Source organism: Myodes glareolus, chromosome 6 (assembly GCF_982192425.1).
Source record: "Myodes glareolus chromosome 6, mMyoGla1.1, whole genome shotgun sequence".
NCBI lineage: Eukaryota > Metazoa > Chordata > Mammalia > Rodentia > Cricetidae > Myodes > Myodes glareolus.
The window spans coordinates 95,641,256-95,663,653 of NC_142031.1; the positions used below are offsets into that span (position 1 = coordinate 95,641,256).

Consider the following 22,398-nt stretch of genomic DNA (forward strand, 5'->3'; position numbering starts at 1 on the left):
AACCCGAGCAACGGGGAAATAAGATAAACACAGCTTAAAAAGTTTGTGAAATTAATTTAAACATATCAATGAAGGAGAACGATTTTCTTCTCAAATCTGATACTTCTCAGAGAGCCTTTTAGGCATGGTTAGTTCTACCATTTATTGTCTTCCAAATATATTTCCTCTCTCACTTACATGAATAGGCTATATTACTAAATTTTCTACAAAAGGAGAGCAAATTTAAGTCAAATTCTTATCACAAACCTATAATTTAAAATCTATTTTAAGAAAGTAATTTTCAGATGAGACACTGTGGCCCCAAATATAGGTTCAAAAGTACTTCCATCCAGGTGAGTGCTGCATGCCTTTAATTCCAGCACCGGAGGAGAGGCAGGCAGACCTCTGGAGTTTGAGGCCAGCCAGTGCGACCCAGTCTCTTAAACACTAAAACTGTACATTTGCACTCAAAGTATCCTATAACAACCATGACTAACTACTGTCTCTCAATTAATAAGCATTATAGTGAACACACACGATAACCATGCGACCTGTGGCTAAGTCTAAATTACTATAAAGTAATAACAACAAATGAGATCGACAGATTTTATGCACTTAACTGAATTACAGAAATGCAAACTCTGAAGATTATTCAATCTTATATATCAAATGCTCTGAAAATAAGAGCTAAACTCTTAAATTTTATGAATTCCAGGACATTAATTTTGATCATCAGGTAACTAAAAATTCTAACTATCACCACACTATAGCTGAAGAAGTGGGTAGTAACAAAAGTGTATTAAATCTGATGCACAAGACAGGAGACATACATAGCTAAATCCCCTTAATGCAGCACACTGTATTTTTAGAACTATGGAACAATTTGTTTTCAACAAGTCTAAAGTTTGTTTTATGCTCTAACTCCAGACTCTAAACTCTCCAAGAGACTACTACTATATTTGCTAGTTAGTATTTTTTTTTATTAAAATATGAAAGTTTCCATTTTCGCCCCTCCTCCCAACACCCTCCCACTCCCCCCACTCCCTCTCCTCTTCCCTCTCCATCCCTAAGAGCAGTCAGGGTTTCCTGCCCTGTGGGAAGTTCAAGTTCCTCCCTGCTCCCTCCAGGTTCAGGAAGGTGAGTATCCAAACAGACTGGATCCCAAAAATCCAGTATATGCAGAGGAAACAAGTCCCAGAGTCATTGCCAATGGCTTTTCAGAAAGACTCCGGGCCAGCCACATTCAGAGAATCCGGCCACATTCAGAGAATCTGGTTGGATCACGTGCTTGTTCAGTCCCAGTCTAACTGGCCTTGGTGAACTCTCATTAGATCAGTCCCCTTGTATCAGTGGGTGATCGCTCCCCTTGCGGCCCTGATTTCCTTTTTCATGTTCTTTCTCCTTCTGCTCCTCCTTTGGACCTTGGGGGGCTCAGTCCGGTGCTCCAATGCTCAGGACCCAGCAATTCCACTCTTGGGAATATACCCAAGAGATGCCCTATCATACTACAAAAGTATTTGTTCAACTATATTCATAGCTGCACTATTTGTAATAGCCAGAACCTGGAAACAACCTAGGTGCCCCTCAACAGAAGAATGGTTAAAGAAGGTGTGGAACATATATACATTAGAGTTTTACTCAGCGGTAAAGAACAACAACATCTTGAATTTTGCATGCAAATGGATGGAAATAGAAAACGCTTTACTGAGTGAGGTAACCCAGACCCGAAAAGAGGAATATGGTATGTACTCGCTAGTTAGCATTTTCTGCCTTTTATCTTTCTGGACCGTTTTCCATGTTTATTTTTGGTCACTAATTTCACCTGCAACATACACAGTTCTTAAGAGTGTAAGTAAATCTGTCAGATAAACTTTGTTTACTTGCAAAAAGCTTGATGTCTGAGGATTCCACTTCTCTTCAGGCCTTCCATGCCACGTGTTTAGGATGCTTAAACAAACCTGAAGGAAGAAAGACATAAACAGAATCTAAAGGAGTGGTTTGATAGCTAACTGTTCCAACTAGAAATAAAAAACACGATGCTCTCAAGTCAATGTCTATCTAACTCTGTGAAAGCCTACTTCATCTTCAGGTGTGAACAAAACCCATGTGGCATTACAATTTCTTCATAAGGAAAACTTGCCGTCTATTATATCCATGTCTGCATAAACAATATGTATCTTTTTTTGTCATCTACATAGTTCAAGTGGGTCTTCAACTAGCTTTGTAGTAGATGTTTCTGATCCTGCTGCCTCTACTGCTCTAGCATGAGGCTAACAGGGATAATCATCATACCCTGTTAATGCAGCACTAAGTATTAAAATCAAGGCTTTGGGCATGCTAAACAGGTATGTAACCAGCTGAACTATGTCACTAGCCCACCAAAACATGCATTTTAATGAAAAACAATACATTTTTTTCCTAAAAAACAAAAACTTCTGGTGCAATTTAAATTATTTGTATGTGTATATGTGAGTGCATGCATGTGTAGGTCAGGAACAACATGAAGGAGTCAGTTCTCTCCTTCCACTATGTGGGTTCAGGGAAAAAACCTTAGGTTGTTGGGATTAGCTGCAAGTACACCAAGTCATCTCACCAGCAACCACATGTATGCAGGTCCCACTGCAAAAGGGCACAGGATCAGTTGTGAGGATATCTGATGTGGGCCCTCGTGCTGGGAATCAAACAGAGGTCTTCTAGAATAGCAGTATGCCCCACCACCCCCGACAGGGTTTCTCTGTGTAGCCTTGGCTGTCCTGGAGCTTGCTCTGTAGACTAGGCTTCAGAAATCTACCTGCCTCTGCCTCCCATGTGTAAATGTGTGTCACAATCACCTACCTGCACAGTATCCCTCTTAACCACTGAATCATCTTTCCACCAACTGTAAACTTTTTGTAAAAAAAAGTTTTATTTTAAAATTTATGTGCACACACATGCGGAGGTGACACAGAGGCCAGAATTGTCGGAATTTACATGTAGCTGGAATTTACGGGTGGCTGTTGAGTCACCTCTAAAAGGACAGGGTCTCTCTGTGGCAGAGTGCTTACTCAGCATGCATGAGGTCCTCCATCTGACCCTAGAACTACAAAACTAGTAATTCAAAAACTGTGTATTTGTGTAAGTCATTCAACAAAAACACTTAAAATGAATACTAAACCATCAGGATACTGGTGTCTCAACCCCTTATTCTCACCCACTCCGTCCTACGGAATGAATTGCTTAGGGAAATTCTTCTTTATACATTATTTGCGACCTGGTATCTATCAAGGAAAGTTAATGTGGCTACTTCAGTTTCTATTCCAGAAAACCTGTAATTTGATTTCTAAAGAATATAAATAGTGCCTCTGTTAAACTTTATGCAAAAAATCTAAAAAATTAGTTCCAATTTTATGATTATCTGATAATGAGGATGAAAGAATGACATATTACATGTTAAACTGGTTGAAAACAAGAGGGTAAAGAAAGTAAAAACTTGGAAAAGTCTTTGACTAAACGACTATTTTTAAGAATTTACTATTCTTGGCCAAGATCAAAACACTGATGACAACTTATGCTGGAGAGGATGTGGGGTAAAGGGTACACTCCTCCACTGTTGGTAGAAGTGCAAACTGGTACATCCCCTTGGGATATCAGTATGGTAATTTCTGAGAAAGTTAGGAAAGACCCAGCAATACTACTTTTGGGTATATACCCAAAGGATGCTCAATCGTGTCACAAGGACATGTGCTCAACTATACTCAAAGCAGCATCGCTTGTCATAGCAGCCAGAACCTAGAAACAACCTAAATGCCCCTCGATTGAAAAATGCATAAAAAAGTGGCACATTTACACAATGGAGCACTATACAGAAGAAAAAAATAATGACATCTTGAATTTTTCAGGAAAATAAAAGGAGCTAGAAGACAACATTTTGAGTGAGGTAACCCAGACACAGAAAGACAAATATCATATGTACTCAGTCATAAGGAGATTTTAGACATAAACCAAAGAAATCCAGCCTACAATTCACAATCTCAGAGAACCTAGACAATAAAGAGGACCCTAAGAGAGACATACATGGATCTAATCTACATGGGAAGTAGAAAAAGACAAGTCCTCCTGAGAAAACTGGGAGCATAAGGACCATGGGAGAGGGCAGAAAGGGGAAAGGAAGGAAGGGAAGTATAGAAAATCGTACAGCTCAATAAAAACAATAAAAAAAATCCTATTCTTTCTTGGGGAGAATGGGGGTGGCTGAGAGAGTTTCTCTGTGTAACCTTGAATGTCCTGGACCTCAATCTGTAGACCAGGCTGGTCTTGAACTCAGATATCTGTCTGTTTCCACATAAATTTGCTCTTCTCACCAAGAAGTACCTGCTTATGTGTGTGCCTAGTGCCCAGGGAGGTCAGATGACGGCATCAGGTCTTCTAGAAAGTGGCAGTGCTAACTGTGAGCCACCTCCATAGCTCCTATGCATTTCCTCTTTACTTCTTGTGATGTGGGAGTCATCTCTGTGTGCTGTGATTACCATTAATGAATAAAGAAACTGCCTTGGCCTATTAACAGGGCAGAACTTAGGTAGGCAGGGTGGGGGGGGGCAGACACTGGACTGAATGTTGGAAGAAAGAAGGGCAGAGTCAGGGAGATGCCATGGAGCCTCCACTGCCAGAGTAAGATATGCCGAAACTTTAGCCGGTAAGCCATAGCCACGAGGCATACACAGATTAATAGAAATGGGCTACATTAAGATGTAAGAGTTACTCAATAAAAAGCCAGAGCTAATGGGCCAAGCAGTGATTTTAATAAATACAGTTTCTGTGTGATTATTTTGGGGCTAAGCTAGCTGGGCGGCCAGGACAAACAAGCGGGCCCTCTCCTCAACATTTTTGTGGTGTTTAAAGCAACAAAAATCAGCATGGGATTTACTACTAGAATTCTTACAAAATGATTTCTGTTTTAAATAAAACCTTTTATTTTTAGAACTGAACCCAATGCTACGACCATGGTAAGCAAACATGATCTATCACAGACCTACTGTTTTCCAGGCCCAGAAATAATTTTTAATTATATTTGTCTTTTTTTTTCTAGTAAGAATGAACCATCCTATTGCTAATTAAAAAAATGTGAAAGTAAGTTTGAAAACACAAGTTCCTAATTCTATCCACGGACTATAAGGGGGGTTAAGGTGGAAAGATGAAGCTGTGAACTGCAAAGAGGACAGTGGTGCAGAGATAACAGCATATCGGCTGCTCAGTTGTGCTCAGGCATTCATGAAAAGATGACCAGAACTAGAGATATAGAAGCAAAGGAATTTTCCAAACCAGACACTGGTTCTACTGTACTAGGAGCAGGAAAGGTTCATGGAAGGTGTTAATTGTAGAGTTTCACCCTTTTCTGTCTATGCAAATAGAGGAAGCTAAGAATGAAGAAAAAAGAAAACCACAACAATTTTTGTTTGAATAACAAAAAACCTTCAGATCAGTGTGGCCTTAGAAACAAAAAGACCCAATTACCTTACCTTGCCATCATTGTAAAGGTTGGGATTGAAGCGTACACTATGACCCCCAGTTGTTTCTAGGTTCACAAGAGGAGGTGAGCTAGGGTAATCTTGAGGAAAATATACATCAAATTCAAAGCAGCCGTTTGCATAGGGTGTGTCCGCTGGTCCAGTTATCAGAACCTGGTATGTACATAAACAGAGAAACTTGTGACAATCACCTTCATCATGACCTTAGCATTATGAGACAGCCAGTGCACAAGCCTGGGCAAAGAGTGATAAAAGAACCATAAACACAGTATTAGAAAAAGATTTCTGATTAGGAATGGATTTTTACTTGCATCAAGAAAGTTTATCTGAATCTTAAACTTCTTTTAAAATGTAAAGAGCTTTTTTCCTGAGAGCTTTAAGAGTTATAATCAACAACTGAACTCAAAGCATAAAGGTATTTATCTTCTCTGAACCAGTAAAAGAGAAAAAAATAGGAGTAGGAAAAAGTACTTCAATGTATTGAGACAAAAATGGTGTAGAGGAAAACAGCAAGAGTCAGTAGTCAAGTATAACAACTACTGAGCTTCTCCTGAGTCAGTTAACAGATGCAATGACACCTGCAGCACAGAGCTACATGGAGGTCATAGGCAGTAACTAACTTATTCTAGAGGTTCTAGGCTGGAAGTCTTATACATATAGCACAGTGCTCCACAGGGAAACACAAGTGTGAAGCTATAGTGTCTGTTATGCTGTAATAGCCAAACATGCAAAGTCTATGACCTTTCTACAGAAAAATTATCCAGAAAAATAAAAGCTAAGAAAAACATCTCAAAGTCAACAAATCAGTAATTTTAGCTGTCTGAATTTAGCCTATGAATTAAATCATAAATGTAAAGAATTTTTCACTATGCATCAAATATTTAGTTTTTCTTTCTTTTTTATTAACAAATATTTATTTATTATGTATACAGTATTCTGCCTGCTGCAGGTATGCCGGCACACCCAGGAGAGGGCACCAGATCTCATTACAGAGGGTTGTGAGCCACCATGTAGTTGCTGGAAATATAACTAAGGACATCTGGAAGAATAGGCAGCGAGCGCTCTTAATGGCTGAGTCATCTCTCCAGCACCCTTTACCTTTTCTTAATACAGTTTCTGCTCAGACTTTATAATTAGACAGATCACAATGTTAAAACAGAAAAGTACAAGTTATGTTGTATTGCTATGACCTTATTAATAAAATTTGAAGATATTCACAGATTTCTCATAGATGAAAGACCTTTTCTGATAAGCAGTCTATAAAACAAGAGTATGGCACCTGAGAAAACCTTTATCCTCTTAACTCCTCAGCACTGAGCCCTCTGAAACTATGATTCAAAACTATGAGAGGTCACACACAGAGAGGCGTCTCTTCTGGTATCTTCTTTGAGTCTTCACATGCTGTCTCACCTGCACATCCTGAACTTAAAACACAGCTCCTTTCCTGCCACCCTAAGTGGTCAGGAAAATTTACATTGAATCATAAAATTCAGGCTATGTCTAATGCTTTCTTTCCACGAGTACTTGAGTAGCTGAGGAAGGGTAGGGACAAAGCTGCTTTTCTACCTTCATGATGTCAAGTCGCTCCTCATCACAGCGTACAAACACACTGGAAGACGATGATAGAGGCAGTGAGGTTGAAAGCGTCACCGCTTCCTGAGCCAGACGGCGGGCTCTGGCAGCACTGTTGGCATCATTGGCATTTTTCACCTGAGACATGTAGTGGTAATTTACTTTAAAACCCAATTTTCCATCATCATCTTCAGAAACCATCTCAAATGTATCTAAAAGAAGACAGAAAACCAAAGTAGAGTACCAGTATGGAAAACAGTTGTTGTGATACAAATGTCACAAAGAAGCCTTGAGTCTCTTTTACCACCCTAATGGAACTGCTAAGGAGTGCCCCAGGGTAGGATACAGTGCCACAACACATCCCTAGCTTGCATGAGATCTTGGGATCAAGTCCCACCACTGCAGAAAGTGAAAGGAAAGTCCATCATCTTCATGCTCTGCAGATCTCCACCTGTGCTTTCATTTGTGTAGATTGTTTTAGGGCAGCTCCTGGAGTCAGGATGAGAATGTTGTGTCTATACACACAGGAACCTCAAGTCAAGGATGGTAGAGCTTTCATGTGTGTACAGAAAGTAGAAATCAGGTCACAATCACATTTTTAAACACACACACACACAGAACAATTTTTGAGGCAGCATCTCAATATGATACAGGCTATCCTTAAAATCATAATTCTTCTGCCTCTGCCACTAGTGTAGTGGAATTACAAGTGAGTGCCACTATACCTAGCTCAAGTCTAGAAATCTCTCATTAACTGCACACACTTAATCATCACTGCCAGAAGGGTGATGATAACATCATAGTAGATGAGAAATTTCAACTTACCAAACTGCAATTTCTTCATGACAGCCACATATTTTTCTTCAAGTGATTTTAATACTGACAAAGGTTTGGGTTTCATAGCCACTTTCTTTGAGTATTCACCTAGTTTTTTTTCTGTAATTTAATATTTCAAGATAAATAACATAAGTATAGGTTTAAAAGTGTTTTTATTAGCATACATGAATTATATATAACAATAGGTTTCATCCATGTATACAATAATGTATTCTGAGTCAGGTGTGGTGATGCATACCTTTAATCCCAGCGAAGTCAGGAGGCAGAGGCAGGCAGATCTCTGTGAATTTGAGCCCAGCTTGGTCTACAAAGTAAGTTCCAGGACAGCCATAGCTGTTACATAGAGAAATCCTGTCTCGGAAAAAAAAAACAAAAACCAACAACAACAAAAAAAACCCCACAACAAACAATGTATTCTAATCATATTCCATTACTCTCTTGATCTCCTCCCACAAATAACTTTCCTCTTCTCAATCAGCCCTCACCCCTTCTTCTCTGTGTGGCATTAAATTGAAAAACAATCCACTTCTACATTCAAATTTTTATTACTAAATTTCTATCACATTTTTCACAACCATCTTCCTATTTTATCACTTGGGGAAACGAAATTATTTTTCTCTTTCCTAAACATAAAAATGGGCAAACCCCTCATTAACTTTTAAACAGCACAAATGAAGCAACAGACACAAAGTTACTGCTTTCTTCCAGGACTAACACATGGAACATGGAAGTTCTGCACCTTCACATATGTGGGGAATGAGAGATAAGTTGGGGTAGGGTGTATTTATGAGGCAGAGAGTGGCCTTGAACTTGTGCTAAGTACTAGGATTACAGGTAAGTGCCATTACATGCAGCAACCTCAATTTACTACTTCCTAACAAAATGATGATTTTCCATTCCATGACTTTCAATGAGAAGGGGAAAAAAAAAGAAATTAGTATGCATGCCTTTAAGTTACTACATTTAGTATTAGCATATGTAGAAGAAATAAATTTTTATTTTATTTTTTTAGGTTTTTTTTTTTTTTTTTGAGACAAGTCACATTATACAACCCTGGTTAGCCCAGAACTTACTACCAGCTGGCCTGAAACTCAGAGAGATTCATTTACTTTCACCTTTCAAGTGCTGGGATTAAAGACATGTGCCACCCACCACACCTGGCAGAGATAAATTATTTTACACTGAGAAGATAGTCTTAACTAAACTGACAAAGAACAAAATCTAAAAAAGAGTGAACTTGTAAGTTCAAGAACTTACCTGAAAATGGGGAAAAGGGAAAAATACATTCTGACTTGCTAGATAAAACATGGTTTGTACAAACGGGGTAAAAAAAAAAAAATCGCATAAGACACTACTGGCCTTGATTGGCTTGCCGCAGACTGGTGGTGGCTGCATGGACGATCTCAGCAGTCCTCTGGATGTCTGGGACCAGAAGAGTAAGTCCTTCTGGTTCTTGATCAGGTGCATCTGGTTTGACTCCTGTTTTAACATTTTCCCTTTTAGATCTGAAAGAAAGAAAGAGAAAAGAGAAAAGAGAAAAGAGAAAAGAGAGAGAGAGAGAGAGAGAGAGAGAGAGAGAGAGAGAGAGAGAGGGAAAGAAATGCAGGCAAATTAAGTTTTAGAACTGCAAACAAACAAGTAAAATACTTTAATTCAGTAACAGTGGTTAAAAATGACAAAGGATATGTTACACTTGTCACATGTGATAAGTAAGAAGCTCAAGTCACATTCATTACTGCTTCTAATGCCATAGATTAATCCCTAGAATAACAAATAAAGTTATGGGTAGACTGTTCCTGCCTAGTTAAAAGACAAAAAAAAATAAGCATTACATAATTATCAAGGTAAACAACCAAATAAACAATTATAAGTACCCAGAGTTTAAAAAAAAAAAACCAAAAACTTCTACTCTTGTAAACTAGTAAACTCTTGTCTTACAAAACTTTGGAATCAAAAACTTCCTGGCAATTAAAAAATACTACTTGTATTTCACTGAATATGCTAATTTCTGAGAACAAAAGAATTTAGTATTTCATAGTAAAGAGCAGGCCCAAAAATGGATCTCTTCCAAGATATAATAAGCAGCTGCTACACACCTCTAACACCATGTGTTATAACACTTCAAAGCATCACTCTACTTCTTTTCAGGCCCTAAAGTTATCAAATTATCAAAATAGCATGTGTCAACAGCAAGGTTTCAGTGTACAGGGCAGAGTATCAGCTCAATATAAGATTCACTAAAATCACAACTAAGTATTTTTTTTCTTCTATTGCAACTCTTGACAAATATTCACTTAATAAATAACTTTATTGTTTAGATCTTCAAAATAAATTATCATTGTTAATGAAGTATAGGTTTCAAAATAAACAATATAGACAAAGATATATGAATTCTTTCTAAGGCACAATCTAAAATCTATATCACTTATTTTTCTACATGAATACCTACCAACAAAAAGACTTTACCATTATATTAAAATATTTCAGAAAGAAGGCATGGAGCTATAGAGAAGTTCTGTTGTTGTTGTTGTTGTTTTAAGACAGGGTTTCTCTGTGTAGCTCTGACTGTCCTGGAACTAGTTCTGTAGACCAAGCTGGCCTCCTCTCTAGTGCTGAGATTAAAGGTATGTGCCTGGCTGAGAATTAATTTTTAAAATCAGCAGAATGTTGAAGAAACTAACAAAATAATATGCCATCTACACACAAAAATGAACTTATCACACAGACAAACCTGCTCAAAAGTAACTCCTTGCTTAACTAGAGGGAGACAGTAAGTAGCAAACAAGCCACTCATGAGGTAAACAGCAGCAAAAAACTATAGCATTAAGGCTTATGCTCTGCACTTGGTTCTAATGTGTCAAAACCACCAGTATCCACAATTAGTCTAAATAATGGTATCTACTATCTCTCACCTGGCAGGACAACCTAACTGAAACGGTACAACGTGTCACTGGATTGTTGTCCTTACCTTCCCTCTAATTTAAGAAGCCACAGAAAGGAAACGGCTACTTTCCTTTGTCACCCAGAAAACAACTCAGCATGTGTTGGTACTGTACACCACTTCAGCATTAGCCTCAATATATGTACATGTATATAAACATTTGTGTTTACCTATAAGCAGAGAATAGGCACTGTTTTAAAGCTAAAATATCAGATAATTTTACTTCGAGAGTCAGCCAAGACTGGCCATTTCTTAATGAAAAAATGATTCTTGTAGAAAAGCTCAAATAGGCTGCCAATAGTATCTACCTAAAGTTATACCCAATTTCAAATGCTGAGGATCAAGAACAGTACAGATCTTCATTACAAAAGTCATTCTTGATTTACAAGGATTTTTCCCTCCCCAATTATAAGCATCATTAAGGTTAGAAAATAGTAAACTACTAGGACACTGGATTATAATAAAGAATCAGGAGCTTATTTGAGAAAACATTCACATTTGTAGTAAAAATTAAATGATGTCCCTAAGCCTTAAGCAGCTCATCTACTGCATTCTCAGAAAAGATTTTAAGCTAATGTATCTTATCTCATCATGCTAAGAAGGAAGATATGAAAATTAAGTTCTTTCTTTTGTTTATTTCTACAGAAGCATATTTTCTTTTTGAGGAAACAAAGCCTTCAGTTTGGTGAGTGAACTGCATCGATGCAATTAAATGCTTTATTGTATTTACCAGTCTGACATAAAAGTTATACTGGGGAAATCACTCGTTTTTAGTTTGCACTCCTGAGACAACAATTTCATAATTGCAATTTTTGTTTGTTTGTTTCAAGATAGAGTTTCTCAATAACTATGGAACCTGACCTGGAACTCGCTCTGTAGACCATGCTGGCCTTGAACTCACAGAGATCCATCTGCCACTGCCTCCCGAGTTCTAGGATTAGAGGAGTGTGCCACCACTGCCCGGCTAAATTGCAATTTTTAAAGAAAGATTACTGACAGGCTATTGTAAGAATATTACCAGGATAGTAAGTTTTATGTTTTTTAAAACCAAAATTAAGTTTTTAAGCAGTTCAAGAATCCAGAAATTTAATAAAATTTACACCAAGTTCATAAAAACAATTATTTCACATTGAAGATAATGGTAAAATCACAAAGCAGGTTTATTTTAGACTTTTGCACAGGTTTTCAAGTAAGTTTTACTTGGATAGTTTGTCAAAAACTTACAAAAAAAAAAAAGAAAGAAAGAAAAAAGAAAAGACTCCAAACGGTGATGGGATTTTCACATAGAGGATGGATAAGCACTGCCTGCCTATCAGCAACTGTAGCCACTAATGTCTAACAGAAGTCCTTGTCTACAAAAGCTGCAGGTTACTGTCAACCCATTATGTAGGCCCAGCTCAGGAAAAAAGGCCATACCTTAGCTCACATCCTGAAGTCTGTGTGAAAAGCTATTTGGGTTCAAGGCACCTAGCTGGAAGTAGGCCTCTGAGACTGACAATGGATCCAACATGGTAAGAGCAATCAGCGACGGCCGCTACCATGGCATCCGCTGCTCTGTGCATACGTTGAATCTGGTTGTGATCACTGCCCTGAAGAAATACGAGGAAGCAACTGAGGTTTCTACTGTCACAATGTACACATTTTCCTCTATGCTGTGAATTCCAACTGTGAAGCTAATAAAGTGAAGTTTGGCTCTGTAGACAAAATCTGAACTAGGATGTGAGCAAAATGGGCAAACCTGTCTCAAAATAAAAAGATTTAAAGAACAGAAATAAAACCAAAAAATTTCTAGGGCCAGTAAGATGGCTCAGTTGGTAAAAGTACTAGCTTGGGCCTGAAAGCCTGAGTTGCACAGTGGGGATTCAGAGGGTGTAAGGAAAGAAATGAACTAACTCTATCCAGCAAATCACCCTGACTGCTATGTTTACCATGGCGCATGCATACCCACAAACAAACACAAAATAAACAAGTGTTGCATATATTAAAAAAAAAACTCCAGACCTCAACATGATCATATTAATGGCTTCTACTAATATCACTGCCAAAATCAAGTCAGATATTACTCTACTATACTGTATCAGAATTATGTGACTTTATAATTCAGAAATAAAACATACTTCAAACAGCTATTTTCTTAGTAGTGCAAAAGGAAAACAAACTCATTTTTAATTCCCTAACTTCTGTTTCTAAGATGAAAGTCCCACAAAGTGAAATAAGCATTTAAAAGCACAGCCATGTGAAGGAGCTGCCATAAAGGTTCAGGACTATTGGAAACTAGCCAACATTAAGTTGTGAAACAATAACTACACTTACTTCTTTTCTTAGTTGTAAAGCCCTTTGCCAGAATTATAAAGAAAATTAAGGTGAAAAGTAAATAAGATGTTCATTTTAAAAAAATTACCGTAGATAACTATTTGCTTCCAGCATCTCCAGAAAGCATCAAAGTAATTGGTAAGACATGCCTACAAGTAAGGAAAGGACCTCTGTGAGATATGTCCCATGATTCAGATAAAGCCTACATTTTAAAAATATTTCTTTTTAGTTTTACTTATACTCTCTCTAACTTAAAGTACCAGCTGAATTTTTAATGATTTAAGTGAAGGGGTGGGGTGAGCGGACAAGCAACCAGGCCTTGGGAAGAATAAATAAGTGCCACTGGGAAGTCCTTAAAATACAGGCACAAGGAGCCTTTTTAGGTCCAAAATATTAGGTTCTGAATATCACCAGATACAGTAATGGTATTGTGTATGTGCAAATGGAGGTGCCACAAATATACTGTCACCAGTTTACCAAGGGACAACACAATTTAACCTAAAAGAAAGAGTGGGGTTTGGGATTAGTGCAGTGGCAGCAAGGGTTCAGTCCTCAGCGGGGGTGGGAGGATGGGGAGATAATCATCAGCTTCACTGTTTATAACACTAACTAAAAAGTTTGACAGCCAGGGAGATTTCTATGAGTTCCAGGCCTGCCACGTCAGTTCCACGTCAGTGAGAGCTACACAGTTTTAAAAAACAACAAAAACAAACAACTATTGACAGACGAACCTGCCTAATGTCGTTTTTAAAAGGAATGAATAAAGATAGGGCTTTGCAGTGGGGTTGCATTCTAAGTCACTTACAAGTCCATCGAGGTGAGTTTGTTAAGGAGAAAGGACAGGCCTTAGGTCCAAAATTCTGCTGTGCTATTTTAAAGGACAACAGAGGGGAAAAAAAGCTCCTGAGTGGGAGAGGTCTACCAAAGAGATGGTGATGGGTTGGGCTAGAGTGGTATTTGAGATGGAAAATCATGTCGGAATTGAAAACATATTCTTGTGTTTAAAACCATATATGTATGTGCATAACAACTAGCAAGTATCCAGCTCCAGACTGGTGCCTAACAACTCATCTCTTTCTCTTAAAAAAAAAAAAATTTAAAAAAAAAACCTTTTTTTTGAAATAAAAAAAAGATATGGCTTTATCTAATGCTTCTTGATAAAGGAATCAGGACTTTTATGTTGCAAGCATAGGAAGCAGAGGCACAAGAAGAAGCTAGGATAGTTTTCTCAATAGAAACAGAAGCAGGAGTTAGGGAAAGAAAAGCTTTGACTGAACTTTTATAAGGTCAATGTTAAGGGAATTTAAAGTAAGAGAATAATTTTTTGTTTTGTTTTTTAATAGAACAGGTCAAATAATAAACTTCAGTTAATTAAAAAAAAAAAAAAGGAGAGCCAGGCAGTGGTGGCGCACACCTTTAATCCCAGAACTCGGGAGGCAGAGGCAGGGGAATCTCTGTGAGTTCCAGGCCAGCCTGGTCTACAGAGCTAGTTCCAGGACAGGCTTCAAAGCCACAGAGAAACCCTGTCTCAAAAAACCAAAAGGAATGGGATATCTCTGCCCGCCATCCCCCCCCCCGCCCCGCCCCGCACATAGAGTTTCTTTGTGTAACCCTGGCTATCCTGGAACTAGCTCTGTAGAGCAGAATAGCCTCAAACTCACAGAAACCCACCAGTCTCTGCCTGACTCTGCTGAGATTCAGGCGTGCACCACCAGCACCCAGTATTTTTAATCAACATTTTGAGTATGATGTTTTTTTTCCTCATAAAGACCCTGTGAGATTGCTAAGAAAAGTGGAAACTAAGAATGCTCACTTGAGGATTGCCAAAGAAAAGTTTTACATTCGAAGCACCTTACACTGAAGGTCATGTGTGTTCTACCCTTACAGCAATTAAGCCTAATTCTGATTAGCACCAAGTACGTCTCTCAAGTTTTTGGTGAAACCATGAAATACAAGACTGTAGAATATGATTATTTAGCTACTATAGTCCAATAGTTAATATTTGCACAGAGATAAACAAACACTGCTTCTGCCTCTGAAAGGTGAGGAAAAGTTCACATCTACTCAAAGGGGAACCAAAGGACTACAGCTACACTTTGACTCCACTGTGAGATTACACAGACTGTAGGGACCAGCAGAAAATAAATCTCACCCAGGCTACTGGGTAGAAAACAAAGGGGTTCAAATATCTTCACAGTATAAATATTTTGTAGGTAACAAAATGGCCTTTACATTAGACACATTTCCATTTAAGTGGAAATATGTACATAAAGCACAGTAACTATCTTATCTACACTCCAAATCCTTTTATTAAAGAACAGAGTATCTTCTTTTTGAGCAGTAGTGGTGAGGTAGTGGAATCCATCACTCTCTTGCTAATGCTATCCTTGAACTTGCAACCCCCCCGACTTGAACTCCCAAGCAGTTAGGAGAAATGTATCATAACATGGCTCTTTCTTTAGATTTTTTTTTTTATTTTATGTGTGAGTTTTGCCATATGTATGTATGTATACTATATTTGTGTCTGGTGCTCACAGAAGCCAGAGAACAGTGTCAAATCTCCCAGAATTAGAGTTACTGGTGGTTGAGTCACCATGTGTGTGCTGGGAATCCTGGCTCTGTAAGAGCAGTAAATGTTCTTAACAATTGGGCTAGTTCTCCAGCCCCAAAATATTAAGTCTTAAAAATATGGTTTGGTACTCTACTAATTAAAAGTTATAACTAGAGTGCATAGCAATTGAAATATACTACCTTTTAATGACTTATCACAGTTCTAAATTATAAATTCTTTAGGGAATGAAAATGAATGGATATTACAGAAACTAAGAGAAAAACTCTAAAAATCTGTATTATTTCATGTGCCTCCAAAGATTATCAATAGAATAGGGGCTTTTTCCCAGATTTTTATTTTATTTATTGTGTATGTTTGTGTTTATGATGCAAACATAAGTGAAGTCACAGGCATGGAGTCTTCTCACTGGCATGGAGATGTTTTATAAATTAGTTCTTGGGTTTCTCTTCAGATCTTACACATATTTTTAATTGTAAAAATAATTTTAAAATTCATTACTTACATTTAAATTATTTTTCTACACTATAAATATCTGGCCCAAAATCCAGTGTTCCCCATCACTACTGTTTTGATTTGGTATGATAATAAACCTAACAGGTCTTTAGAGGCTAAGTTTAATTTAGTGAATACATTGATTGCAGTATTAGGAGTAAAAAATTTTGATTGTAGCATTCCAAGTCACAATTTATATGGACCTTCCTTTCTGTAAAAGGTGGCAAGCTGAATTCCAAAGAGTCCCTGACAGCTCTGACAATCTAGATAACAGAAACGAGCTATTCATCTGTGACGTGCGTGCCTAGAAATGTGTTATAAACTAAAAATAGATTCAAATTTGGTATTAAAACTGCTTGAGATATAGCACAACCCATTATCTTGTACACTGATTTTGTTTTGAAGCCAGTGATCTTAAGGACTGAGCCATCCCTCCAGCCCCTATTCTGTCCGAGATAAAAGAGAACTAATGTAATGCAATTTGATTTAAAAAGAAAAAAAACCTCAAAATTATCATTTTACATAAAACTTTATTACTGAGGTAGAAATTAAGAAGAGGGTCAGGGAGAGGGAGGAGGGTGGGGGCAGACCAGAGAGGACAGGCTTTCCTAATAGCCTGAGAGACCAGATTTCGTTTCAATTCACTAGAATGGGACAGAGCTAAACAGACAATACTCAGAAAAACCACAACTTAGGGGCAACAGATCAGCAGGAACTCCATAGTCTTCTGCTGACTCAGCAGGCCCCCAAAGCCCCTTTGCTGGCTCAGCAGATGCCACCCCCCAGGGCCCACCAGTCTTCTGCTAGCTAAAGATAGCTTTCCCTAACCTGCCACCAGAAAGTCCCTAACCACTATACCTCCCACCAATCGGCACCCAGACTAATCTTTCCTTTTTTGTTTATGAGACAGGGTCTGATTCTATAACCTGACTCAGTCCAAAACTTTTATGATAATGCTGGGATTACATACATGTACCACCATACCATCGTCAAGCAATTTTAAACTGTAGATCTTATATAAGAAGTTGGGGCTGATCCAAGCATGGTGTCAAATGTCTTTAATGCCATGGTCAGTCTGGTTTAAACAGCAAGTCCCAGGTGAGTCAGGGTTACAGAGTAAGGCCCTGTCTCTAATACAATGTAATACTAAATTGTATTGTGGCAAAAGAATGATATACTAGGCCATCCCAATCACGAAGCCTGGCTTGTGCATAAAAAACTGATAAGCATAGGGCTGAAGCAGATGTGTTACACTAACCAAAACTAAAAGAGAAAAAAGGAAAGTACCAATTAAGAGTTACAGAAATTCATGCTCATGAAATTCTTTATGATTAAGGTTATGATCCCTTATGATTAGTATAAAATTCAGGGCAGTGGCCCTGGACTTGTACAGCAATAAACATGCAATTTCAAGTTTTATACAACCACTCAAACCCAATGTGCATCTTTGTTATTTCTGATCTCTTTCACTTCTTTGGAGACCTGCCCCAATTTCACTATTTACATTTTAAGTCAAATGTCCTGAATACAAAATGTATTTCTACCAATGAACTAACTTTATATCAAGTCCATAATATATCAGCAGGAATGCAACTGAACACCACATTTCTTAGTCACAATTCTCAGGGAACAATCGCTGTGATGAAAAGTTCTTCCATGGCCTTATTTCACCTCCTGTTTCAACCATTCAACTATATTTAGAGATCACCTATCTAACAAAAATCACATTAGATTGCTACTGAATTTTTTTAATTACATTTTATTTGAGGGGGCATACACCTGCCTTGGTACATGTGTGAATGAAAAAGGACAACCTTCATGAGTTGGTGCTCTCCTTCCACCATGTGGGCCATGCTTGGGATCATTCTAGGTCAGCAGACTTACTAATAAGTACCTTTACTTGCTGGAGTCACCTTGACAGTTCTCGTCAACCACTTTTAAAGATAAGTAATCTGTGACCCTTCATCATCTAGCCTCAATTCTCTCTAGCTTTGTCTGTCATCTATATTTAATGGCACATCAAGCTTCCTTAGGTTCCTAGCATATGAAATGATTTCTTTCAGCACTAACATTTTTTTAAAAACATAGTCTGGAACACAGACACCCTCTAGTCTTTATTTACCTAATCCATAACTTTTTTTTTTGTTCTGAGGGTGTGTGGTTATGATGTTGAATCTTGCAAATGTATGTAACTACCAACATCAAATCAGAGATCTTCAAAATGAAGATAATTTCTTTTAAGATGATTAACTATTAATACAATAAGTTTGGGAGGGGGTGCTTTTTTATGCTTGGTAAAAAGAAATAAAGAAAGCCAGTGTTAAGTCTTAAGTCTTGGTAGACCAAAAAGGTACGGGTTTTACTTTGTGTGAAATTGAAACTGAACTTTGTATCAAATCTTCAAAGATAAGCAGAGATGCAAAACACCACTAGACCTTGACTGCCTTCTCTAACATGACAAATACCTCTAACAGAAACCACTTGGATCCCAACCAAGCAACATTCACTTTACAAGTCTTGACACAAAACACCCCAGGAAAGGGGGTTAATTAAGACTAGTCACCGCATAGGTCTTTATGGATATAAAGTAACAAAATAAGCTCTGTGGACAGTTACTGTGGTTTCACATGTGTGCTTGTTCTTAATGAGTTTTAAATCTGAAATATGAGGTATTTTCTAGTTGAATCACTTTCCCAGAAAATTGACTGAAAAACAAATTCAATTATTATGTATCTGAAATTAAAGTTTTCTAGTGAAATAATACATTTGCAGAGAAGCAAAATTACATTATTAAATTATATAACGTTTGCTAAATGGACAGGATTAAGAAAAGCAAAATAAGCAATGGGGAATCTACCTACCATACACTGCAAAAAACTTATTCCTAAATTAGAATTCTTATAATTCCTTGTCATAGGTCCTGTACAGCATCCACCAGGGTTATACAAAATAGGGATATACACAGTTTAAAGAAAGATACTTTTGAAGAATATTTTGAACCCAAAGAAATCAGCCTGTCTCTGCCTCCTTGAGTACTGAGATTAAAGCATGTAGCACCACCTGGCCCAGAGCATGCATTTCTACTGCTTAGTTATAAGCAAATATAGTTATCCCAAACACAAAATAAAGCAGAGAATACAAGGCAGATCTCCATCTTGGTATGTAACAGACATATTGTTAAGAGCAACATGTTTGGAGTACAGGAGCAAAAGATACTAACTGTAGTGCATGGACAAAATTTTCAATTAAGGACACAACTTGAACTGAACAATCTGATGTTTTTGGTTGAATAGTGGCAACACTATTTTGTTTTGCTTTGATTTTGTTTTTCGAGACAGGGTTTCTCTGTATAACAGCCCTGGCTGTCCTGGAATTAGCTCCTGTAGAGTAGACTGGGCTGGCCTCGAACTCACAGAGATTCACCCATCTCTAACTCCCAAGAGATGGTATAAAAGGCGTGAACCACCACAGCCCGGCACAACATACTATTTGAACAGAACTATGCTGGCTTCCTAGACCTCAATCAGAAAGGCTGAAAACAAAAGGGAGGGCAGAGCAGAATGCAACCAAACACAATATTATTTCCTTCTATACAACAGAAAATTATCAACGAAAATAAATCTTTACAACCTAATTTCCTAATAATAGAGTATCATGAGCCTTATCTTTAACAACAACAACAAAAACAGAAGCAAAAAGGTCTCTTTTCCGTTGCCCAGGTTTGCTTCAAGTCATCTTTCTGCTTTGGACTCCTGAGTAACTACAGACACATGCTACCACTCCTGATGCAAACTATAGCATTATGTGTATTTACCAAGTAATCTCCTAATTTTTTCCGGTGTATGATCCTTGCCCAACTGGCAGAGAGTTAGTACACTTGGTCAAAACAGAACTATTCTTTTAACGAACAACTCAGTGGCATTATTTAAACCTGTAACGTCTAAATTGTATATTCTTGCAAAACAACTGAGAACAAAGGAAATAGTACAAAGATGAGGAAGAACATTCATTGACTTAGAAATCTACAGACACACACAAATCTCCCATCAATAATGCCTTAAAAACCATCTTTAAAGGCCATCTTTAAGGAAAATTGACTCTATGAAAAGGAAAGGTTTTCTAGATTATACATTTTTTTCATAACAGAACTCATCGTCTTCAAGGATAAACTTTGACCAAAAGTGAATTAAAAATACCACTGTTTGATAAACAATTAGCTTCACTGTAATTTTAACAAATAATGACTGATTTTCTAACTTTTAAAAAAGGCTATGACATAAATATAACATAAATCTAAATAATGAAAGTAATATATAAATACACATTGAACACTAAGATTCTACCTGTACAGGTTTTATATAAACTTCAAAATTAAGTGTATGAGATTATTATAACAAAATAACCTAAACAGCTACCAATAACTAGGCAAAGTAAAACACAGTATCTTTGATGTGGAATTAGAAATAAGAACAATGTCTTTGGAGTGTATTCAATGACACTTAAAGGTGTCTCTGACATCAGTGCTAAGGGAAATTAATTTCTTTTGTACAATGAACACACTGTGGTACATTTAGTAAAACCCATTGCCTATACCTACAATATCACTCACGGGGACATGTAATAAGTTATAGAGATAAAGGGACATTGGTATAAGACATGGATGGATATGTTTTCTTTATGTTGATATAGTGCTTTTGTATATTTGTGTGTGTGTAAGTATAAACAGTATGTCTCAATAAAGAAGAAAAGCTAAGAACATCTACAGAACTCTTTTTAAAACACTGTTTAAAAGCAAGGTCAAGAGAAACAAAGTACTGTACCTTAAGCGGTTGGTGTAGGTATCAACACAGGTCTTCATTTTGGCCAATAATGTACCAACGGAAGTCTGACACTCTGATTGTTCTTCTTCTTCTTCTTCACCATTCTCTGTAGAAAGAGGCAACAACAGTGGCACCATAGATGTGCAAGAAGCAATGGCCCGGAGCAATTCTAGCAGAGCCCGGTAGAGTGGCACATGTCTTGCCATGTCCAGAACTAAGGGAGAAAAGGGAGAAAGCAGACAGTGAGGACACATGCCATGTAAACAGCATCAACAGCAATACTGTCCTAACCCAGCAACACATGTTTATGAGACACTACTGCACTTCCAGAAAATGAGGACGATATGGAATGGGGAGGGGAGGCGACACCCAAGTATGGAGGTAATACTTACTATTTTGTTATGTTACATACACAATGATTAAGTAGTCCAGATAATACATTATAGCAGTACAGCATGAGAAAAATTACACTGTTAAAGTTGAAGCAATGAACTTATCTCATAGTATGTATGCAACTATCAAAAGACTACAACTGATTAAAAGTCTGTCAGCAAATGAACATTCTAGTTAGCAAAAAGCATTTAAAGTTACTATCTACAAGTCAAATGAATTTTCTTATCCTTCCATTTGTTTGTTTTGTTTTCAAGACAGGGTATCTTGTGTAGTCCTGGCTGGACTAGAACTAGCTCTGTAGATCAGGCTGGCCTTGAACTCACAGAGCTCTGCCTGCCTCTGTCTCCCAAGTGTTGGGATTAAAGATGTGTGCCAACACTGCCCAGAGAACTTTTATTTTTTCTTAAAATCTGAAGTACTAAGGAATAGAATTTTTTTACTTCTGAGATTTTTCTTAAGTTGGTAAATAGGAAGTGGACCAATCTTGCTAGAATTTACTTCTATGCCTCATATGAGGGTAACTTTTTTTCCAACACTTATTACTGAACAGCCATTCTATAAGCATTTTTAAAAAACATAACACTAGTCAAGCTGGGAACATAGCAGTGACAAAAGCAAACAAAAAGTTCCTAACTTCATAATTCTACACAAAGATAAACCAGTAACAGTATTTTGGGACACTGGTAAGTATTCTGATTATTATACAAAAAAATTAAGACATAATAGAAAACTGAGGGAATAGAAATTAGATGGGGGAATTTTTTCATAGTCTACATAGGGCATGAGCATGAGAAGATGAGGAATCATCATCTAGAATACTGGTCTTTCTCCAGCAATTACTGTAGTAAAAAAAAAGGTCTGGATCATGTCAGTTCTAACAGGATAATGATAGAGCAGGCTACTTAGAAAGAAGCTTAATTCTAATGGACAGTTCATTTCCAGGTCAGGTGCGACAGTTTCAATGTAACTGGCTCC

General features: G+C 37.5%; 1 protein-coding gene across 1 annotated transcript in view; it reads right to left on the minus strand.

Moving 5' to 3' along the window:
* Positions 1–22,398, minus strand: part of Birc6 (baculoviral IAP repeat containing 6) — a 165,825-nt gene that overhangs the window by 10,558 nt on the left and 132,869 nt on the right. Inside the window, exons 52-57 of the mRNA XM_087907561.1 lie at positions 21,031–21,244; positions 9,252–9,397; positions 7,881–7,991; positions 7,050–7,267; positions 5,475–5,636; positions 1,860–1,937 (exon numbers count right to left, since the gene is read on the minus strand). Of these exons, the coding sequence (XP_087763687.1) occupies positions 1,860–1,937; positions 5,475–5,636; positions 7,050–7,267; positions 7,881–7,991; positions 9,252–9,397; positions 21,031–21,244 (929 nt within the window). The remainder of the gene's footprint in view (positions 1–1,859; positions 1,938–5,474; positions 5,637–7,049; positions 7,268–7,880; positions 7,992–9,251; positions 9,398–21,030; positions 21,245–22,398) is intronic.